The sequence below is a fragment of the Necator americanus genome, chromosome IV (genome assembly GCF_031761385.1).
Source record: "Necator americanus strain Aroian chromosome IV, whole genome shotgun sequence".
In the NCBI taxonomy this organism is placed as follows: Eukaryota; Metazoa; Nematoda; class Chromadorea; order Rhabditida; family Ancylostomatidae; genus Necator; species Necator americanus.
The window spans coordinates 10,346,740-10,363,110 of NC_087374.1; the positions used below are offsets into that span (position 1 = coordinate 10,346,740).

Genomic DNA, 16,371 nt, shown 5'->3' on the forward strand with positions numbered 1-16,371 from the left:
GTTGGGCGACGACCTGTGGTGAAAGCTAAGCTCGCCGTGGCATGGCTGCTTAGTTTGGGGAAAAGTCTCTTTGCCACTCCAGCATATTCACTGCCTCAGTACCCTGCACACTGGGCCCTGCCGTCTCAGACGTCGGACGGTATGGCGACCGGTGAGAGGCGATCAAATCTCAGGTTGCTCAGGACGTCATTGATTCTGGACCAAGGCGACACACGCACGACTCGCCATGGAGACTGTCTCAGACTGTGTACTTACAACGCGAGAACAGTTTCCACAGACGCCGACCTGCATGCCCTTCTCGGAGCTGCAGAGCGTATCAAATTTCACGTGATTGCTCTGCAGGAAACCAAGTGCAGAAGGAGCGACGTACGACAGATGAATGACGGTACACTCGTCATTCGTGGAGAGAAGGTTCCGTCGCGAAATGTAGGCGGTGTTGGTTTCGTTGTGCACCCATCTGTCGTCCATCTCGTCGATTCTCACGAGATCCTGTCACCTCGTCTGGCCATTCTTCGCCTCCGCCCTCTGCGCCAAAAATCCATCAGTATCATCAACTGCTATTCACCAACATCAGCAGCTGATGATTCCGAATTGGACGCGTTTTATGAGGAGCTGGAGGAAGTAGTCCACAACGAGAAGTCCTTTTACAAATTCGTTGTCGGAGACTTCAACGCAAAACTAGGAAAAGCCACAGAAGAGGAATACAGGATTGGAAGATTTGGACTAGGGGACCGGAATGAAAATGGCAATCGTCTCGCCGGGCTGTTGTCCGCCGCTCGCCTCTTTCATGGGAACTCTCTTTTCATGAAAAAAGATCATCGTCGGTGGACATGGGAATCGCCCAATGGCGCGACTCGTGCGGAGATCGACCACATACTCACCAACCGGAGGTGGTGTCTACTTGACGTCTCAGTAGTACCATCCTTTTGTAGTGGTTCTGATCACCGTCTCCTTCGTGCGAAAATACGACTTAGCCACACGATGGAAAAGAACATCTGCTATCGGCAACGAAGGAGAAAAGAAGTCGTCTACGACGATTGCGTACTCGAGGACTCCCTGTCCCAAGGTGACTGGCACATCGAGGAGGACCCAAACGTGGACTACGAGATGCTGCTCAGAGGATTACGAGCCTGTGCTGAACGTGCCTCGAAGTCGCGCACGACAAACTTGGATCGAATTTCGAAGACCACCAAGGAATTGTTAGGAAGAAGAAGGGCTTTGAGGCTTGATCCGAATGCATCGCACATTGAGCGGTTAGTAGCAAACACTAGCTGCAGAAAAGCGTTGCAGGAGGATCTTTCGAAGTACAGGCAGAAGAAGATTCTAGAAGCAGCACAAAGAAGAACGAGTCTAAAGAAGTGCCGCAGGGACCTCTGCGAATATAATATTCCGCTAGCAACCTTGCTGAGCGAAGACGGGACTCGCACGTCTTCTCGTCGTGAGATGGAAATCATTACGGAGAGGTTCTACTCGAACCTTTTCCGTTCATCAACTCCTGTGTCAAGCCCAATCATCCCCACTGGCGATGCTCCACCACGGATTCTCCCTTCGGAAGTACGAGTCGCTATCAAGAGCATGAAACCTGGCACAGCCCCCCGGACCTGATTTTATATCAGCAGACTTTCTTCGGGCTGGTGGTCATCCGCTTCATGTAATCTTAGCAGCGCACATGACATCCTATCTTCAGAAAGAAAGGATCCCAGACCAGTGGAAGACCTCGCGAACCGTTCTTATCCATAAGAAAGGTGACCGAGAGGACCTTCGGAACTACCGTCCGATATGCTTGCTGAGCGTGTTATACAAAGTATTCACCAAGATCATCCTCACACGCATATCTAGGACGCTGGATGAAGCCCAGCCTCAAGAACAAGCTGGATTCCGCCAAGGGTTCAGCTGCTTGGACCACATCCAGACCGTGTCGAGGGTCATAGAGGTTTGCCGGGAATACCGCCTGCCCCTTGTTCTAACCTTCGTCGACTATGAGAAAGCCTTTGACAGCGTAGAAACGAATGCAATACTGTCAGCGCTGGTCGATCAAGGTGTGGACGCGTCGTATGTGAGGACATTAGCCAATTGCTACGAACGATGCACGACTAGGATACAGCTTTTCCACCGCCCTCTCACCATACCCATTGGAAAGGGGGTACGACAAGGCGATACTATATCGCCGAAGCTGTTCACGGCTGCATTGCAATGGATAATGAAATCACTATCCTGGGAAGAAAGGGGCATACGTGTTGATGGAAGATTTCTTTCGAACCTTCGTTTCGCGGACGACATCGTTCTCTTTTCGAGCAGCACCAATGAAGCAGAAACGATGCTCAACGAATTGAACGAAGCAGGGAAGAGAATAGGACTACGAATAAACAGAAAGAAGACACAGTTCATGAAGAACGCGCACTGCGAGGACGGAGGAGTACAACTTGAAGGCTCCCAAATCGTGGAAACTCCGTCATACGCATACCTCGGACGTTCTATGAACATGGAAAACGACTTGAAGGAAGAACTGAATAGAAGAATGAGAGCAGCATGGGCAGCATTCGCAGCCGTCAGGGAAGCTACGGACCAACTGACGGACCATGATCTTCGTGCCCATCTGTTCGACTCGACAGTCCTTCCAGCGCTCTGTTACGCAGCGGAGACGTGGGCAGACACCGCGGCCACGTCTAGGAAGCTACTTACTACCCACAGAGCCCTTGAGAGATGTCTCCTGAAGTTTAACCGGCGCACCCAACACCTTGCCGGTCTTCGTAGCTCCGACTTAAGAGGAATGTCCCGTCTTCGCGACCCAGCGGAATATGTATCGAAAGCAAAACATAGATGGGCCGGTCACATCATGAGAAGAATCGACGATAGATGGACTAAAAGAACGCTAGAGTGGATCCCAAGGGACGCTAAACGCCCCCGAGGGAGACCGCCAACGAGATGGAGTGACGTGTTCGCTGCACGGATGGACCAGCTGAGAGCTCAGCTGGATACGGCTCAAGGACCTCGTCAACGTCACTCACGAAGCTTGAGAACATCTTGGATGACAATGGCGAGGGAACGAAACGAGTGGAAGAGATGCTGGGGCCCGCACGTCGAGTGAAGACGGGCCATCTAAGTATCTAAGTAAGTATGAGTCTTGAACAAATATGGAACGCATCAATCAACAACTGAGAAACTTGCCCAGCCCAAGATACTTTTGGTCGCAGCGCAAACTTGCAGGAGCACATGAAAAGTAAAAAGCTTGAGCTTCGGAACTATGTATCGCTAATTGGCTCAAAGGCACCACCCCACGAATCTGAGGTGATACGGATTTCAGGTGGATTATTCGTATACGGGATCGTACATTGTGGAGAGAAGGGTAATTCTGTCAATTTCTTCCTAATTGCCGTAAAAATCAGTCCGGAAGATGCGACGCGTGCACATGGCTGGCGCGCTCCAATCGAACTCCTTGTAGAAAATAGTGCGCCGGAACGCTCGAAGTCGTATCTTCCGGGCCGTTTTTTGCAGCAATTAGGAAGAAATTGACGGAATCACCTTTCTCTCCATAATGTACGATCCCGTATACGAATACTCCACCTGAAATTCATACCACCTCAGATTCGTGGGATGATGTCTTCAATCTTACTTGTATACTCTAGAAAACGTTGTTTTCATCAAAAAGTGTAAAAATAGTGTTAGAAATATACAGACTATACATTGCATCCGCGATTTTTTCTGTTGAATATCCGGAGTCGATTGTTCGAACACGGGGACTACTTGAACACACGAATAGTTCCCACGTCTTGTTTCATAGACTGATCAAGTGTTTCGAATAAAATATTATTCGATTGGGGATCACGAAAATATGAATATACGAACAGGCTGCTTATGTACGGCTCGACTTGAAGTGCAGTACAAGTTTGAGCGGTGCAAAAGAGCTCGGTCGCAGCGACGACGTGACACATGAACCAGAGAAGAAACCAGACAATGAAAGGAAAAACCGTTATATACATATATATGTTTGTATTTATTCTATATATGTATTGTTATATTCATATATTATATTGTATTTTATATTATATTATGTTTATAATTGTATTTGGGAGGGTGTAGTGTAGCGGTTCCGCTTCCTGCACGATCGATCGGAGGTTCGAATCCGCTCTAGTGCTCACCAAGCCTTTCATCCCTCCGAGGTCGATAAATTGGTACCAGACTTATCTGGAAGGATAAAAACACTGACTTGACACATCGGCCAGCCACCGCAAGTCATTGTATAGGCCAGCTACACGTTCGTGAACCTCTAACGATTCTGAATTGAAGGAACGTGGGGGCGCACCCCAGCGGATTGATTAACGCCAGAAACTTTATCCTTTATCCTTTATCCTTTGTGTTTGTATTATTATATGTGTATTATTTATATATGTGTATATATGTATATAGCTATAGTGAATATTGAACAATAAAAGACGAAAAGGACTAAATGCTTAGAGCACATTAATCTTTTCAGGATTGTCACTGTCGATGTTTATGAACGCTTATAGAATGCCTCGCAGGGATCACTCACTGCATTAAACCAACGTCTCTATTCTCCCAGACAAGTCTAGCAGTTCTTCTTTCTTAAAAGAAGGATGACTAGGTTGGCATTGAGAATACCGGACCATTAACGAAGCATTGAGAATACTGAACCTTATAGCCGCTGTGATGGTCTCTTATCACTGCGCTCTACAAGCTGGACTGAAAAATTCAACTCAATTGAATAACTGTTCAAACTATTTCGTTTTTTTTCTGTAGAACAAATGGAGTTAGTCTAACCTCCAAGAATCAAAATTACTGCTTAATTTCCGTGAATGGTGCACGCACAAAACAAGAACCAAGGCAGGTCCGAGTTTACCCTTTGTGTCTGATCTTACACATACGTGTTTCTGATAACTCTGGATCTGTTTTGATCCGTTTCTTCCTGGATTTTCTTCACCCAGGTACAACCGTTAATCTACCTCTAATCTACCCTATAGTTCCAATCATGTGAAAGAATAGGTTCGTCTAGCACTGTATTTCACCCATGCTAGTCATCTTCACTGCATTCTTTCATTCATTCATTTTTCCTCATTCACCTCATATAGATAGATATATGTTTCCCTTTACCCTCAAAATGGAACACACGAACTGAAAATGACTGTGCCCATAATGGGAAAATCTGGAAAACTTTCTTTAAATATCATAAGTTTTCCTGGCGAATTCAATTCCTGGTGCCACACCTGCAGATAGGAATAAGCAGAACTGGGAAGAGAACTTAGAGATTTTGATAAAATGTGTAGGTTGACAAAACCAGTTCACAACCTTATCCGTAAAATACGAATATACAGGAGATTTTAGTTCTTCTTAGATATATTTCGGTTGCCCGCTTGAAAACTCCAATTTGGTGGCTAGTTTTCCTCAAAGAATTCGTTCTAACGTCGAAAGGGAAGCGTAAACTAAACAAATACGAATACATTACCAGCGACTTGAACTTTTCCTTCAAAAGTTCAAACTTTTTTAAAACTGCATAGGACTGAGCAAAAGATTCTATTCAGAGCAGTATCGAAAACGTTTTGAAAAGTAATTGTTTTTTTTTTCACTTGAACGTCTCCTGCTTGCAATTCATTTCCTTGATATACTCCTCTTGAAAATTGATGCTGATGAATATTCTCAACATTTTGTCGTTTAATGAATACTTTGTTGATTCATACATACTTATATATTGAAATAAGGACGGTATGCAAAACAAGCTTAATCACGCTAATATGCTCAAAAAAAAAACGAAGTAGATGAAAGTCTCTATCGAAGATCACCTTGAAATTCCTTCGGAATGGGCTCCAACTCCATGGTATCTTCTTCAGCGGCTCTGTATGCCACGGTAATTCACTCCATATGTACCTAATCATCACACCACCACATCGTTAATCCCAGTACAGTATTTCCATCATAACGATCATACAGTGATCACACACCTGCTGAGCAAAACCAATAAGAAGCCTAAAACCATACGTTGACTGTTTCCGAAGACGTTTTTTTAAGCAGTCTATTGTGAGCCTCTTCAAAATCCTCATCGAGAATCAAGGTGGACGGACAACCGAAAGAACTCGTGTATGAGTTTTGTTTCATGGTTATCTGACACCTGTATTTTGAGAAAAGACAGCAGCTACGGGAGAATATTCAGCATGAATCGACTCAGGTATACACGACATTCAACCCCTCGGCGGAGTTCCTCTGTAGGATCTCCTCCGGAAACGAAATCGAGCTACAAGTTTACCACTCTGCAGTTCCCCCATGATGTACCGTTCGCCGACTCAGGCAGCACCCTCTGCGGTCGTGGAGAAACTCGAGTACATGGAGGAAGCTTCTTAGACCACTGCTATGTTACTTCTAGCTAAAGTTATGGCATAACGAAGGGCTTTTAACGAAGGGCGTAGAAATAATGTACCGTTTAGTGGCACGTGTGGGAGATCAACATCTTCTTAAAAAGCCCCAAAAAACCGTCTTTGCTCACTTGGTCGCACCATAAAAAGACCATCAGATCGCCTTGTCTGAGTTGCTTCGAGAATGTTCTTTGTCCTGTTCTGGAAGGGACTCTGCTATGTTACTTCTAGCTAAAGTTGTAAAAGAAAGAAAGAAAGAAAGAACGGAGGTGATGAACGAAGATCTGGCATTGGTAAGCAGTTCAGCGGCGAGAGACGAAGCGCTTCGCTGGTGCTGGAATAGCGACGAATTGGTAGATTTTAAACGAGCATCGAAGTCAATGGGCTTGAGAGTCCTGACCGATGAAACATTCCTGAAAATGGCGGAAGTGTGGGCGAAAGCGTTCAGCAGTAACAATCAACCGCCATAAAAGGTAAAATGAGCCAAAATTAACCTTTTTCCAGTATTGATGGAGTTCCAGGCTAAGAATGAAGTGTTTTGCTCTGAATGGTCCTGTCCTTTGCAGAAATGGTTAGTCGTTGAGAGTTCCGATTTGAAAAGAAACTTATAATGTGCTTTGTGAAGGTGAATGTGAATATGACAAGAAAAAAACCAGAGCCATCGTTTTCGACAAACGAGGAACGGAAATGGAGCCATGTCGGCCTTGCAAAAACTGTAATTCTTTTCTAACGACTTCCATACGGCACCTATATAGTTAGAGCAACGAAAATTGTTCCACTGGAAGAAAAATGCTGCTCTAAGCGATTCTTCTCATTGTTAAGTGAGATAATCACATTCGTATGCTCTAAAATCTTTCATCCCCGCTGTTCCATTTTCTGTTTTCCTCTTCTATCCTATCCGTTACTCCATGATGGAATAAAAAATTATATACTGGAGAAAAATGGAGATACTATGAATACAAGGGAAATGCAGTAAAGCTTTATATACTTTATTTATTTAGCGAATAATGCCAGTGAACGACTCAAAGCAGCGAAACGAAACTTAGGTTTCTTATATCCAGAACAGAATTTTTCCAGAACATCTAGAACATTTGCGTAGAAAAGAACAATTGGTGTTCATGTCAACAAAAAAAATACGATGCTCTTCATAACTTTCTTCCTAGTTTAGGAGAGAAATTATCCGCAAAAAACAAATGCCATTCTTTGTGGAGAGGTGCTCTTAATCTAAAAATACTGTGTCCGGAAAGAAAAAAACTTTCTGAGAATGTAAAGATCAAAGATGTATGCTGAGTCCTCTAACAGTAAGACTCAGATCTCCTTCTCAAATATATTTCATTGAAAGTCAGAAAAACAGACACTGTTATATTTCGTCTTTCTTCCATTTCCGGATCGCATATGCACTTTTCCGAAACCTATTTTAGGGTTTAAGCTCCCGCAGGCCATTCTTTGAATTCCCAAGTGCCCTGTTGGGAATTCGGCTTTAGAAGGAACTGACAGGAAGCAAAATAGGAGGATTGAGGTCTACGTTTTCCTGCAGAGGAAGTTCCGTACACTTACTTCATTTTTACGGAAGTAGTCTTTGGCAAAGGTGTCGGCCTAAATCCAATATCATTTATCCAAGTGGATAAACGCGCTCTGGTCTATAAATGGCATGTGTTTTTATCCATTTGTTCGTGGATAAACACAAGACGCTGCGGAAATACTATTTCGCTCGTTCCAGCACTGGAAATATTCATCTGACAAGATGTCGAATCCCGCATGCTTCAGAAATGCGTCAGAAAATCCACCAAATAATACTGTATATGAGAAATATGGAAAATGAAGGTGCGCGGGGAAAAATTCCCATGGTAGCTACTTTTAGGAGACTAGGTTATTGGATTCCAGTTTAGGTGCTTGTGTTAGTAAAGATCGTGCCCTTAAAAAGTGTACGTTAGTACTCTCGTGTTCCAGTAGACTTAGTTACTCGACTGGAATCGCTACGTATCGCTGGCTTATGCTTTTCTGATCTCCATTAGAGCTGTACACTTGTAACAAACACGACGATACGATCGAACCGGTCCATCTCCTCCCGCCACAACTCGATCACCCACACCGAGATTCGGCGGCCCCTTGAATACGGTCTCACCATCAACGAACGCACGTCTAAGTGGTTTTCTCTCGCTTTTTTTCCCCTGGTTCCCTTCTTCTTTGTTTTTTTTTATTTTCCACTTATTGGTCTAGATATTTTACTTGTCTTCGACCCACAGTTAAATTACTAGTTATTCTTGCTAGTCAGTATTCTATTTCGCATTCTTCTGACACTGCTACATTACAATTCCTCGCAATCCTCTTTCGGCTTGTAAACGTAATGAGGCTAGTACAGCGAATAAAAGAATTGCTACATTCATTTCGAGGTCAAAAGAATTTTCGTTATAACTGCCGCCTTGTTTTTTTTTTTTTGAGATGACTTTTTTCAATCGGAAATTATTTACACGCTCCGACGCGCTTTAATCGGATTCGATTTCAAATTGGGAAAAAGTGGAACGTTCTCTGCCGAATCTTCCTTCGTTCTTCACCTTTTCAATACATGTCATTTGTATTTCCTGTGTTCACGTTATTTTCAATGGATGCTCTTTTCCAGAAGAACATGAAGCTGTTATTTGTTGCGGTACTTCTTTGTTCATCACAGGCTCAGCTCACGAATGTAGGTTTATTTATTCTGAAGGTTTTTCATCCGTAAACTACAAACAGTGGAATGTGGTGGAATGGCGAAATGTTTGCGATTTAGGGGTTTTTCACCGCTTGATCATAAGTTCCTTCAACTTTGTCTTTTTCTTACAAAATCAAAATAAACAAAATAAGAATCAACAGCTCGTAATCTCCCCAGTGAGTTACATCTTTTCAAAAATGATTGCCAATTTTTGAAATTTGAGACGAATTTTATTTTTTTAGAAATATCTGTACGATAGAGGGTAAATTCCAACATGAATTATGATGTGTTTTCATTTCAATGCTACGGTAATATTGCTCCAGGCATCTCTCGTTCCTTAGCGGGCGATTAGGGGGAGCCTCGCTTGTACAGTTGACTATTAACAAACTTTAGACTTCGCCAAAAATCTTCAAGTCCAACTTCAGAAAAATCTCATAAGCGAAATCATGGCTTGCATTTTTTTCTTTCAAAGATTGATGCTTTGATTGATTGATTGATTTTCAAAGATTGCTGATGATATGCGAAAGAAAAGTATACGACCGATGGAAATCATGACAAATGGCAAAAAAAAAAAGAACGAAATGTCGTACACACTGCCTTACATCATCACATTCCATTCCCGTCGGCATTGTATGCACTTCTTTTGTGGTGGCGTTTCGAAGAAATCTCTTCAAATATGTCCTTATTATGTTTTTAGTTAAGTTATGCGGTAATTTCCAGAAGATCAAAAAATACTTTGCACTTTTTAAGCTCTTTTCGCGTTGAAATTTGCGTTAAACCTCTTTAGACTTGCAATTTCCAAGTTCTTTGTAAGTGCTTAACGTTGGAGAATTTGTTCCCCCGCCACACTAATTACTGAATCTTTTCGCTAGAGGAGAAGAGAAACTAGTCAGCGAGAATTTTTTTTAGCAATTGTAGTGCATTTCGGTTGATTTCCTTGTGAAACGTGCTAGAGAAAGCTGTAGAAACGCTTCTTTCTACCATTTCAGAGAAGGTCGCTGCTCGGATGACGCAGAATTTCGGAACGAAGCAGGTCATTAAGCAGTTCACGTGTGCTTTCAGTTTTTGTCTGGAAAAGTTCATACAGCGTTTTCCTGTTGTAATTGGGTCAAATTGCGCTCATTTATCTCTGCCAAGTGGAACTGTCGCAATGGTTTTTGAAATAGCACACAGAAATAATGTAAAGCATGCTGACATACAAAGATACGTCATTTGTTTCCGGAAAACGAATATCTAAAAGGAATTGCAAAGACTATCAACATATTTTTTCATGTCATTAGACGTGAAACCTACTTCCCCAAGGAAAGGAGTCAGGTTAAAAATTGAAAAATAAGTATCAGATGCACCCAACAGTGCATTCATCCAGTCCCAGTGTTGTTGTTTATTGTTGGTTTTTAAAAATTTTTTGAAGGCGTACGCGGTGAGACAGAGATGTTCACGTTGAAAAGGAGAGCTTCTTTTAACGCACTGCAGCGTGGTAAAATCAGTTTTAAAGGCATCACCCCACGAATGTGAGGTGGTACGGATTTTAGGTGAAGTATTCGTATGCGGGATCGTAGATTAAGAAGAGAAGGAGGGGGGTCCGGCGCGCCACTTTCTACGACGAGTTCGATTGGAGCGCGCCGCAACTTCCAGACCGTTTTTTTTACGGCAATTAGGAAGAAATGGACGGAATTACCCCCCTCTCCATAATCTACTATCCCCTGTAAGAATACTCCACCTCAGATTCCGTGCCATCAGATTCTTGGGATGATGCCTTTAGAGATCTTTTCTCATTTAAAAATTCTGGAGGTGAAAACGATGCGTCTGCAGTTTTCGACTAAAATTTAAGGAATAAGTACTTCGGGTTGCAAGTAATGCCTACCCAGAACAACCTACTTTCCTGTCTTTTTTCTACCGGTCAACATTGATATATCGTTTTTGTGTACACTGAATTTACTCGACTTTTGAGTAGGTTATCCTTCAAAAAATTACCCTTGCACGCAATTGGCTGTAAAACTTCGAAAGCCAGTGTCTGAGTGGCAATCGTAAACGCTAGTGTCGTAGAAACGCAGATCTTGTTTTTTATTTGGTCGAACGGTGAAAAACTGGCCAAGGACAGTATTTTTTCATTTTTGAAGATGAAGACACCATTACTTGGACAATTTTAGGGTCTTTGCCACCGTTCTGTCGAAAGTGCTTGAATATGTTGTTAGAGACTGCAGTTTTTAACGCGATGACTGAAATTATGTGCACTTTGTCCTGTGATTTATATTGGATACTGAATAGAGCCCACCTGTAACTTCTCGTAGAAGATTCAGACATTTTCTTCTGTGACTCGAAAACTTATTCATCATTCAAAAAAAAAAAACTACCAACCCACATTTTTAACCATCAGTGTCGTGTCATACACAAAATGTGACATTTCACGAGTGGTAAAAGAAATTGTTAACTTACCATGTTAAGAAAACTTCGAAAAGGAAGGCAAAGAAAAATAAAATTCGCTTGGCATTTATTCATGAGATCCTGTTTGAGGCAAGGAACGAGAAAGAGGAACTGGAATGATATTCCCGTTTTATTGTTCAATTGTAATGCTACTATTAATTATAATTAGTGTATTATGTATGCATCCATGCTTGTGAGAGGTCTCATTTCAAATTACTACATACGTTCTAAGGTGAAAGACGGCGGAGATCATGGCCAAGACTTTGCAGTTTGGTTTGGCGGTAAATAGGCAATTACCGGGTTTTGAACGTTGCCATCTTCCCTGCGTTTCGGCAGCTGAACTACTTCCAGTAAGGATGGTGAACATTCGGGATAGTTTCTGCTGAAAACCTATTGTGGTGGACACTTCGTATAGTGTTGAAATCTGGGAAAGGTATCATCTTTCTTCTTTGAAGACCTTTTTTTTTTTCCCTTCCTTTCTTCCTCCTTCCCTCTTCACCTCATCCATAGGTTTAGTATAAAGTATTGACACGACGAATCACTACAGAAAATAAAAGCTAAGTTGAAGAATAATCGTTGCGAGCGTTCCACGAAATTTATTTTTTCCGTATGCCAAGCTAGACCTGACCTAGGTGCGAAAACACTTGATACGCAACTTTTTGCGTCGCAACCATAACGTTTACATGCGCAGGAGCAGAAAAAAGATCAAACTAGTCTCTGCTACGAAAAGGAAGTCAGGAAACGGCAACTATAGAGAAACCATCTTCTTGGTGTCCGGATCTAAGTTTTCGTCGTTTGTAAGCGAAATTTTCACATCTCCTCGTTGCGATGTCAAAAGAGCACATTCACGTCGTTTCAATCCTAAACGAATTTCCTAATTAATTGTCTTTGGAGCGAGTCAAACGAGTTCGCATCATCTTCTAGGAAGTAAATCTAGTCAAAACCATTGAAGAGGGTGCTAGAACAACTCGAAAGGAAGCAGTCCGATGGAAAACGTAATCACGCGATTAATTAAGTCTATTCCCTTTCTCCTGAGAAAAACACGATCTTTTTCTCGCTTATTTCTTTGCGTGAAGAACGTGAGTGAATGTGGATTGCGCGTGTTGTTGAACTACGCGCTGCAGTAAGAACGACCTTAAGAAAAAATGCTACAGAATGCAATGTAATAGGCTGACCTTGACAGCAAACATTTCCCCAATAGTTACACTCAGGAGAATCATTAGATTGGGATTTCGGAATGAAATGACGGTAGTATGCGCTTCAACACTGCGCTTGATGTTGTTAACAGAAAGTACAGCGTGGCGAAAAATTGCGTGCGTCATAAAAAACGTTCAAATCTTATTTCTTGTCAACAAACATTTAAAGAAGTTTCTTAATATAGCAATGAGCCATAGCACTTTATAATTACAAAGAACTTTCGAAGTGGCCGCTATTAGCTTTGATACAAGCGTTAATCGTTTCTTCATGGAATCGATGGTGCAAGGCAAGCAGTTGACGTTTAGAGTGTTCCAAATTTTGATCAATTCCTTTCGCAAAGTCACCAGATTTTTTTCATTTCGACTCCTACGTTGCTCTTCCATAAATCCCCAAGCAGCAAAGTCAAATGGATTCATATCCGGGTTGTTCGCAGGCCACAAATCCTTCGTCAAAAAAGAGCTGATTTTGGTTTCCAGGAAGTAGATCGTTGTTTTGGCTCCACGGCTTCTGGACGGTTCTTAGAGGAAATCCGAGCCTCGAAGAAATTGCTGAGTTCTTAGTCCCACTCTTTGCTAACAGTGCAATCGCGTCACGACTTGGGCAGGTCTTCGCCATAGCTTGAAAAATAATTTTCTTTCCTACAAACCGATAATAAGCAACAAATATATATATATATATATATAAAAAAGAAAATGCGCATAAATGCTTTATACAATAATTAAAACAGAGACAAATGTCACGCGCACGTAATTTTTCGCCACCCTGTATATGTATGGGGAAGCGTTTCGCAGTACTTTGTTTGTTTTCAGACTAATTAGAAAGCGAAAGAATTTCTCCTCTTTGGGACCCCGCTCCATGATCCGTTTTCGAGGTCACAATTTCAAATTTCGACGTGCGAATGCGAAATCTAGAGAATTATTTCGTAGCAATGGTTCTTCATACACCAACCTCACCTTCAGCGTCTTTATTTACTCTCTATTCTTCGAATTTAATTGCAAAAAAACAAATTCTGTCAAAACAATGCTCCAATTTGGTTGCCTCACACAGCTCATTTTTCACAATGAAAAGAAAATATAATAGAATCAACAGTCCATTGCTGGAAAATGAAGTTGGCGTCGCTCACAAGGACACCACACAGGATCCTCATGAATCTACGTCATCAACGGAGATCCTCCTTATTTCTTCTACCAACAGAAACTATGTGAGGCGATATCCACGCCAGCAAAATCTCGTAGGAGAAATAACTTGGACCCGTCCACCAATAATTCACACAGTTCTAAGGTTTTTAAAGTCTAACCAACTAACTGAGCTCTAACTTTCTAAACCAATTACACTATAAAATAAATTTAAGGCTTTGTTGCTAGCTTCTCCTAAGCTGCTGCAAAATATAGTACTTTATAAGACCAAAAGCGTGAAGAAAAAGGACTGAAAGAACGAAATTTACAACCACGTACGCGTTTTTATTCTATCAGTCAAAGTCGTTCCGGTGCTCCATATGCCAATATATATAGGAAGCAGTAGTTTGTGGAAAAAATATTTAAAAGTGGCCAGAATTTGGAAAACAAAAGTACGAAATGAAAGAAACCGTGACAAAACAATTCTCAAAATCGAGAAAAGAGGATTTTTGCTGTGTATAATTCGGAATTACTTTGAAGCTCAACGTGAACACACAGATGCTCAGTAGACATTCAAAAGTATTCCACTTTACTTTAGGAAGCCAGAAAAAAGTGCTGTTTTGAAAAGAATGTAAATTGTTAAAAAGTTGCGCAGTTATGTGCTGTTCAAACTATTAATTTTCCCAATGGCTTTGCGAAATGCTGAGTTAGAAAAAATATAAAAAAAAACCTTTTTATTGATTTGTTTCAGCTGTAGCCAAGATTGGTATCAAGTAAGTCAGTAAAAAAAATCCACCTAGTTTCGAAGGACAATCGAACATGGGCAGTAAAAATATCAATGGGATTAATTGACAATCATTTACATATTTACTCGATAGAGGGCAGAAGATCGCGAGTAAAATCTCTTCTCTATTCTTCTTACCAGCACCTCTACCCACCATCATCTAATCCTCAACAGATACTGCTCGAAATGATCAGAACTTGACGCTGAATCACTTCGTCTCAGGACCACTTGAGGAAAATGTCTTCTTTGACAAGAACTAGGAGAAATGAAGGAGAAATCCTATCCAGCATCTACACATTTTTCAGAATCAACCATCCACTCATATTAGCCCTGAAGACTTGATAAATTCGATAATCATATAATATATGTCATGAAGGGCGTTACAAGGCGTTTATAGTTTCTCCAGCGACATCACTGAAAGAACCTCTATAATTTTCACATAATCACTATTCTATCTCTTTTCTCAACGTGCTGGAAGTTGATCCCAAGAAGGAATGTCGGATAAAAAACATACGTTGATCATAACTTGTTACTGATGATTGATCACCAATAAATAACGGTATTCCAGAAAAAGGAAGACACTTTGACGAATATACACAACAACTTCGACAAATTCGCGAAAAAATGTAATGTTTACGACGAGGCGCACTATTGTCACCAGGTGAGTAGCGATTAAAGGAGATTTTTTTCTGCTTTCACCAAAAATACAACACTATTCAGATTGTTGTCGATCAACGATTAAACTTAGCTGCCATATCATACAAATGTGAATGCCCGGATGGCTGGCGGTGTCCGTCAGGAATTGCTGACACGAGATTCGTTACCGAGTGGGTTTTTCATCCGAATTCAGCTTATCATACTTTTCCAACAGTTGTGGAGGCAATTGTCAAAAGAGTCCAAAATTAATTGAAGATTTTTCTAAGGTGTCAATTTGACGAATCAAAGCATTGGCACCGATGTCAATTGAGATGCACTCCGGTTAACGCGGAATGAGAAAATCCGTGAATTTCGCACTCAGTACACGTTGAGCTGTGACTTCCTATATAAAATAGATCACCCATCGATTGAAACCAAATGCTTTAACTTCACTCAAGTTACTGTGAATTCATATTTTCAACCCCAAATCCACTTCCATCTGTGTAATAGAGATATATTTTTGGAGCAAAAAATATGCATATTACTTATGGTTCCTGTCAAGTCGATTCATTCCCCATACAAGGTGTAAAATGTGAGTTATTTCATAGAAAGCTATTTTTCAATATTTCTACTTTTCTATCTTGCTGTCCACACGATCTTGTTCTTTTCCAGTGAATTCCCCTCTAGAATTTGTAATTCTTATTTTATACTGTGTAAAAAACTATTGTGTCAGCACTTGTTGCACCGAAACTCCACGAATTACAAAACAACACTTGAAATTAATATCACTATATTATTATATTTATTTTTGATGACCTGTATCTGAAGATATTGATTGATATTGTATTATATCGAGTAATAGCTGTACAAATCGCTTCTTTTATTGCCTTCATCAAATCTCTCCATGATTGAACGAACGAAATCCTTCATTCGCAACTCAACTAACAATGAAACTGCTTACTTTAAGTCTGAACTAGTTTTGTTGAAATCAATCCCTTATCCTTCCGAGATCGATAAATTATCGCCACGTTTGCCTGGTAGCATAGAACTCTGAGTAGATGAACCTCTGGCGCCTACGATTTTTTGTTTAGGCCGTTCCTGAACCTTAACGATCCTGAACCCAGTGGTTCGTCCCAAAGGTATTGATTAACGTCAGTACTCCAT

General features: G+C 41.4%; 4 protein-coding genes across 5 annotated transcripts; all 4 read left to right on the forward strand.

Moving 5' to 3' along the window:
• Positions 1-141: 141 nt before the first annotated feature.
• Positions 142-1,605, forward strand: RB195_000829 (uncharacterized protein; the record flags this gene model as incomplete). The annotated part of the gene is made up of 1 exon (XM_064197362.1): positions 142-1,605. One exon carries the CDS (start codon positions 142-144, stop codon positions 1,603-1,605), a length of 1,464 nt encoding a protein of 487 aa, XP_064053243.1.
• A 64-nt stretch (positions 1,606-1,669) lies between these two features.
• Positions 1,670-3,088, forward strand: RB195_000830 (uncharacterized protein; the record flags this gene model as incomplete). The annotated part of the gene is made up of 1 exon (XM_064197363.1): positions 1,670-3,088. The coding sequence occupies one exon, from the start codon at positions 1,670-1,672 to the stop codon at positions 3,086-3,088; it is 1,419 nt and encodes a 472-aa protein (XP_064053244.1).
• A 3,492-nt stretch (positions 3,089-6,580) lies between these two features.
• RB195_000831 (uncharacterized protein) lies at positions 6,581-6,832 on the forward strand (the record flags this gene model as incomplete). The annotated part of the gene is made up of 1 exon (XM_064197364.1): positions 6,581-6,832. One exon carries the CDS (start codon positions 6,581-6,583, stop codon positions 6,830-6,832), a length of 252 nt encoding a protein of 83 aa, XP_064053245.1.
• A 2,132-nt stretch (positions 6,833-8,964) lies between these two features.
• On the forward strand, positions 8,965-16,353 carry RB195_000832 (uncharacterized protein; the record flags this gene model as incomplete). Of its 2 annotated transcripts, none has more annotated exons than XM_064197366.1 (4): positions 8,965-9,045; positions 15,140-15,232; positions 15,292-15,398; positions 16,299-16,353. In XM_064197366.1, the coding sequence occupies 4 exons, from the start codon at positions 8,965-8,967 to the stop codon at positions 16,351-16,353; spliced, it is 336 nt and encodes a 111-aa protein (XP_064053246.1). The 2 variants fall into 2 exon arrangements, with proteins under 2 accessions (XP_064053246.1, XP_064053247.1); XM_064197365.1 differs by lacking the exon at positions 16,299-16,353 and adding an exon at positions 15,495-15,564.
• Between the last annotated feature and the right edge of the window lie 18 nt (positions 16,354-16,371).